Source organism: Loxodonta africana, chromosome 7 (assembly GCF_030014295.1).
Source record: "Loxodonta africana isolate mLoxAfr1 chromosome 7, mLoxAfr1.hap2, whole genome shotgun sequence".
Lineage (NCBI taxonomy): Eukaryota > Metazoa > Chordata > Mammalia > Proboscidea > Elephantidae > Loxodonta > Loxodonta africana.
This window is the reverse complement of record NC_087348.1, coordinates 28,044,977-28,052,104: the sequence shown is the minus strand read 5'-3', so window position 1 is coordinate 28,052,104 and position 7,128 is coordinate 28,044,977. Positions and strand designations below refer to the sequence as shown.

At 36.0% G+C, this 7,128-nt stretch overlaps 1 protein-coding gene across 1 annotated transcript; it reads right to left on the bottom strand.

Moving 5' to 3' along the window:
* Positions 1 to 504: 504 nt before the first annotated feature.
* Positions 505 to 1,832, bottom strand: LOC100664797 (olfactory receptor 4C16-like). Its single transcript, XM_003422349.3, has one exon. It carries the CDS (start codon positions 1,777 to 1,779, stop codon positions 847 to 849), a length of 933 nt encoding a protein of 310 aa, XP_003422397.2. The 5' UTR covers positions 1,780 to 1,832; the 3' UTR covers positions 505 to 846.
* Between the last annotated feature and the right edge of the window lie 5,296 nt (positions 1,833 to 7,128).

Sequence of the window (7,128 nt, the reverse complement as noted above, 5' to 3'; positions counted from 1 at the left end):
AATAAGAAATTAAATTGAAGTTAGGTTTTTAATGATCATATAATTGGAGACTCTGGTGCTAGATGGACAGTGACAAAAGTTGGCTTCTACCTCCACTGCAGAAACATACCTTTCATATAGTCATTTCAGTCCTCTCTACTGAAGTTATCCTCTTCTCTGGATTATATTGAAAACTCACTAAGTTTTTCTATCAGTGACATATATTTCTGTTTTAAAGCCCGAAAATTCTCCTGTGGCTTATCTATTCCATTTTGAAACGAGAAAATCTACTAGGCTTGGAACATAAGCAAATTAATTGTGAACTGTAATAACAATAAAAACAAAACAAAAAAACATCAAATAAACAAAAAATCCTTTGCCATTGAGTTGATTCTGACTCATGGCAACTCCAAGTGTTACAGAGAACTGTTCCATAGGATTTTTTGGCTATAATCTTTATGGAACTAGATTCTCCAGGCGTTTCTTTCTTAGCTTTGCTGGATGGGTTCGAACTGTAAACCATATCTGAATCGTCCAGCCACACCAGAAAACAGCATGAAAAAGGAGAAAGAAAATGCCAGATTAAAACCACAAGTCATTCTGAGGATCCAGAAGAGGCAGAGATAAGTAGTGAAAAACATACAACCAAGGACCTTTCATACCTGTTTGTACCTTGTGTTTTTCTTTCTCTACATGAAATTGACTCAACGTTAACCAGCATATGTTTTCGTATTGTCTATTTTCTTGAAAAAATTAGATGACATTGCCCAAAATAGGATTCCATTAAATACACAATAAGAAGGTAATATTCTCCTTTGAATTCCTCCAGGTCAATCAAAATTTTGAAAAAGGATTTGAAACTTCCATTCATCTTTGGTTATCTGAGATCAGTTTCTTCCTCCATAGCTTCCTCATGGCATTTTTCACCTCAGCATTTCTCAGTGTATAAATCAGAGGGTTAAGTAAAGGTGTTCCAATTGTATAAAACACAGTTATCATCTTATCCATGCTGAAGGTGGTTGTGGGACGTGTGTATATAAATATACAAGGAACAAAGAACAAGATGACTACGATGATATGGGAGATGCAGGTGGAAAGGGCTTTTTTCCTCCCTTCAGCACTGTGGTTTCTCAGAGAATACAAGATGATAACATAGGAGAATATCAGCATGACAAAACTCACTGTGCAAATAGCCCCACTATTGGACACGAGTAGCAGGTTGGTCACATAGGTGTCTGTACAAGCAAGTTTCAACAAGGGTTGTAAGTCACATAAATAATGATCAATCACATTGGGACCACAGAAAGGTAAACTCAAAGTCAGAAAAATCTGAACTGAAGAATGCACACATGACCCTACCCAGGCTGTAGCTACCAACACACTGCAGACCCGTCGGCTCATTATGGTCGTGTAGTGCAGGGGCTTACAGATGGCCACATAGCGGTCAACAGCCATCAGAATAAGGATGAAGATCCCCAGGCAGCCAAAAAAATGTAATGAAAAGACTTGGATCACACACTCACTAAAAGAGATGGTGTTATTCTTCAGAAGGGCATCCACAATCATTCTAGGGACTATGGAGGTAGAGAAGCAGGTATCAGATAAGGATAAATAGAAAAGAAAGAAGTACATTGGACTCCCAAGTGCCTGGCTGGTCTTGATGGTAACAATTATTAGGAAGTTACCCAACAATGTTCCTAAGTAGAAAAGCAAGAAAAAGACAAACACTAGTTTCTTTTTTTCAGGATCTTGTGTCAACCCAAGCAGAATGAACTCAGTCACATTATTATTCAGCAGCATGATTTCATGAATGAGGAGAAGGCACAAGTGTGAAATGGTTCATCTGAAAAAAGTAAAAAATACAGGAATGAATTTATGGTGCTATGCAACAGTGTGAAATATTTTAAGAAAATTAATTTGTGGTGCTATGTGATGTTATGGGATATTTTGAGCAAAAATAAATATTCCTCATCATGGATATTCTAGCTGTCATTTCTTAATGAGTCGCTTCACCTTTGTCCCTCAATTTTTAATGACTTCTTCATAATGTCTTATTTGTACATATGTATGTATATATGAAATACATATCAGTAATGCATACTTGTATAAATGTATATTAGGTTTAAGTATATAGCAGACCAAAAACAAACAAGCCCGTTGCCACCATGTTGATTCTAACTCATGGAAATCCCTTGTGTTACAGAATAGAGCTGCTCCATAGGGTTTTGTTGGATGTGATTTTTATAGAAACTGATCACCAGGACTTTCTTCTGTGGTGGTGGTGAGTGTGTTTGAATCATGACCCTTCAGGTTAATAGTTGAACACAGGCCATTTACACCTCCTAGGACCGACAAATATATGACCCATTTATTTACTGAACACTCTTGCTTCCAGATATTCCAGCTTGAAAAAGGGAGCAAGAAACACTTATTTAGACCATTGTGGTGGAGTCGATTCCGACTCATAGAGAACACGTAAACACTTATTAGCCTCTAAATAATCTACTTTTACCTTCAAGCAACTTAATAATATTCAGTATTTGACATATGTTAATAAGCATAAATGCATATTCTTTGATAATTTGTAATAAGACACTAGGTGCCCTGGTGGTACATGGTTAAAGCACCCCACTGCTAACCAAAAGGTTATTGGTTCAAACCAAGCAGCTACTCCATGGGGGAAAGATGTGGCAGTCTGCTTCCATAAAGACTTACAGACTTGGAAACTCTATGAGGCGATTATACTCTGTTCTATAGGGTCGCTATGAGTCAGAATTGACTCAATGGTGGGTAGTTTGGAATAAGGTATCTCAAATTTTCTCTTTTCTATTTTTCTTCTTCCTATTTCTGAAAAGCTGAAAAGCACTTCTTAGATGACTTGAAGTCCCTAAGGTTACATTTCCAAATTAAAAGGGGAAGATGATTGCTTAATAGTTCATACTTTACAATTCAGGTTTTTGTGCTTAAACATTTTAGATTTGGAGCAGTAGGAGTGGGAATTGTTACCAGGCACACCAGGTAGATGGTATAGGATTAGTCCAAGCATAAATATATGCACATTTATTCCCTGTTTAAGTTGACATTTCATATTAATGTGGAATAATGGACTTTTCAGTAACTGATGTTAGGAATTTGAATCTCCATCTAAAAAAAAACAAAAAAACCTACCTCACTGTTCAAAAAACTATATATTCCGGATGGTTGAAAGACACAAGTGTATCAAGCCAAACTAGAAAATAATATTGGAAGAATAACCGTTGTTGTTTTAGGGTAGAAAATTAATAAAGAATAACTGTAATACATTAAAACTTCTGTAAAACAAAACTCAATATGAGTAAAGATTTTTAAAAAGTGGTAGGATGGGATTATATACATATAACTCCTAAAAATAGTAACATAAAGATTGTTGTTGTTCTTGTTGTTAGGTGCTGTCAAGTTGTTTCCGACTCATAGTGACCCCACGTACTACAGAACGAAATACTCCCCGGTCCTGAGCCATCCTTACAATCGTTGTTATGCTTGAGCCCATTGTTGCAGCCACTGTGTCAATCCACCTTGTTGATAGTCTTCCTCTTTTCTACTGACCCTGTACTCTGCCAAGCATGATGTCCTTCTCCAGGGACTGATCCCTCCTGACAACATGTGCAAAGTAGGTAAGACTCAGTCTCGCCATCCTTGCTTCTAAGGAGCATTCTGGTTGTACTTCATCTAAGACAGATTTGTTCGTCCTTTTGGCAGTCCATGGTATACTCAATGTTCTTCACCAACACCACAATTCAAAGGCGTCAATTCTTCTTCAGTCTTCTTATTCATTGTCCAGCTTTCACATACATATGATGTGATTGAAAATACCATGGCTTGGGTCAGGCACACCTTAGCCTTCAAGGTGACATCTTTGCCCTTCAACACTTTAAAGAGGTCCTTTGATGCAGATTTACCCAATCCAATGCTTCTTTTGATTCCTTGACTGCTGCTTCCATGGCTGTTGATTGTGGATCCAAGTAAAATTAAATCCTTCACAAGGTCAAACTATTCTGTGTTTATCGTGAGGTTGCTCATTGGTCCAGTTGTGAGGATTTTTGTTTTCTTTATGTTGAGGTGCAATCCATACTGAAGGCTGTGGTCTTTGATCTTCACTAGTAAGTGCTTCAAGTCCTCTTAGCTTTCAGCAAGCAAGGTTGTGTCATCTGCGTAACGCAGGTTGTTAATGAGTCTTCCTCCAAACCTGATGCCCAGTTCTTCTTCATATAGTCCAGCTTCAGTTATTATTTGCTCAGCATGCAGATTGAATAGGTATGGTGAAAGAATACAACTGCGACGCACACCTTTGCTGAATTTAAACCAATTAGTATCCTCTTGTTCTGTCCGAACAACTGCCTCTTGATTTATGTACAGGTTCCTCATGAGCACAATTAACTGTTCTGGAATTCCCATTTTTCACAATGTTATTGTAATTTCTTATGATCCACACAGATAAATGCCTTTGCATAGTCAATAAAACACAGGTAAACATCCTTCTGTTATTCTCTGCTTTCAGCCAGGGTCCATCTGACATCAGCAATGATATCCCTGGTATCTCTGAGGAAAATATTAAACGACTCAGGAAGCATCAAAAGAAAACAGAAGGAATACACAGAGTCATTACACCAAAAAGAATCAGTCAGTGTTCAACCATTTCAAGAGGTGTCATATGATCAGGAACTGATGGTACAGAAGGAAGAATTCTGAGCTGCTCTGAAGGCATTGGTAAGAAACAAGGCTCTAGGAATTGATGGAATAACAATTGAGATGTTTCAACAAACAAATGCAGCACTGGAGGTGCTCACTCATCAATGCCAAGAAATATGGAAGACAGCTTCCTGGCCAACTGACTGGAAGAGATCCATATTTATGCCTATTCACAAGAAAGGTGGCCCAACTGAATGTGGAAATTATAGAACAATATCATTAATATCATACTCAACCAAAATGTTTCTGAAGATCATTCAAATACGGCTGCAGCAGTGTATCGACAGGGAACTGCCAGAAATTCAGGCCGGTTTCAGGAGAGGATGTGGAACTAGGGATATCATTGCTGAACATATAGATTAGCAACTCAATTTTAAGGAGCTCTGTAGAGCAGTGGTTAAGTACTTGGCTGCTAACATGAAGATCAGTGGTTCAAAACCACCCAGCAGCTCTGCATGAGAAAAGACCTGGCAATTGGTTCCCATAAACTTTTCAGCCTTGAGAACTCTGTGAGGGCAGGTCTACTCTGTTACCAAAAATTGCTGGGAGACAGAATCAACTTGACAGCATACAATGACATCAATAAAAACAGCCACACAATTTTACAAGAGAGCAAAACACTTGAATAAGCAATACACAGAAAGAACATTTTAACTGGTCAATGAGCATGTATAAAACTACTTAACCTAATTAAAATCAGGGAAATACCAATTAAACAGCAATGAAATACTCATAAGTTTTGGAAAATCCAAATCATATCAAATTTGGATGATGATTTAGGGAATCAGCATGTGATCCAGTGAAATACCCTCAGCAATCATTCAAAAACATATACAAAAATTGGGATAACTGGAAATGATCTAAATACCTAAAGATAGATAACATGAAATATGTCCTTACTATTGAAAATTAGGCAGAAGTTTAAATATTGGATCTATATAAGCATCTAACGTGGATAAATCACTGAGAAATATTTGAGTTTAAAAGTTAATTAAATGCACAAAAGCAATCATAGTATGATAAGCTGTACATTAAAAAAAAAAAAAAGCCTATATAGAATGCTATATATTTTCTTTGAGTACCCGTGTCCTAATAAATACATTGGAAAAGATATGGAAGGAAATCCTTACCTCTGGGGAAGAAAAGAAGTGATGACCAAAGGGAATTTTAATGTTATAAATAGGTTGATTTTTCTATTAGGGGATTATACTATAATATTACTTATGTAATCAAAGTTAATTAAACGAAAATTCATTATTTTAATATGGTTTAAGGAGAATGCATTATGTGCTGAATGAATTTACACAAAATAAAACAGAAACCACAATCCAGTAGTAGTATTCAGTGAACATTTACATAACTTTTTCTTTCTTCATTTCCTTATTGTTTCCTCTATTTATTTAGTAAATAGATGTTATTCCCTAACCATTATATTCCATGAATTTTCATTATTTAAATCCCAGGTGCATATAAAATGTAAATACAACTGGCCAGATACATTTCTGTCCCCTATTCTGCTACAAGGAAGTTTTTCAGATAAAGAAATTGGAAAAAAAATATATATATGTATATGTATTTATATCAATAGCTACATCTCTTTTTGTACTTTTATCTGGATATGCTTTTAGTATCAACATTAACAAGTATATGCCTAGTTATACTTTTGAAATCTTCATAGGATATGAATAAATTTCCAAATGATCTCTTAAATTTAACAACTGTTATCAATGAAGATTCAAATTTACAATTTATTCTTTCTCACAACTCCTTGATTTGCTGAACACTGGCTCATTACAGTTTTAATGGAAGGAAACAGTAAATGTGTAAGAGATCAGAGAGGATGCTGAATATCAAGTTATGCTACAGAAAATGTTAACTTCTTCCAATGTCTAAGTATTAACTACAAACATCAGCATATTTAACGTATCTGATTGTCTGAAATTGTTATTTCCGATGCAACAAATTCGTGAAGAAAATTTGCAATGGACAGCATCCTGAAAGAGATATTCAGAACATTAAGACTTACTCTGCTTCATCATGCCCTCTAAAAAAATAAGCAAATAAAAAAAATCCCCACACCACCTGATTTTCAGGAACATCTTGGTTTACTTAGCCTCATAGAAATGTTTTCTTAGGAAAAAAGATTAATATTCAACACCAAAAATATAACTGACAACTGTATCCACCAGGGAGGCAGATTTTCAGAGTGGGTAAAAGCACTTGAGGCAGACAAAAGAAGTTTATATAAATGGTCCACCACTTAACTATTCAATGACCTTAGGCAAGTTACATAACTCTCTGAGTCTTGGTTTCTGATTTGTAAAACAGTGATAAAATGATATCTACCACATAGATTACAACTGTGGAAAGGTGATGGAAAAGCTCAATTTCATCAGTCAGAACAAGGCCAGTAGTCAACTG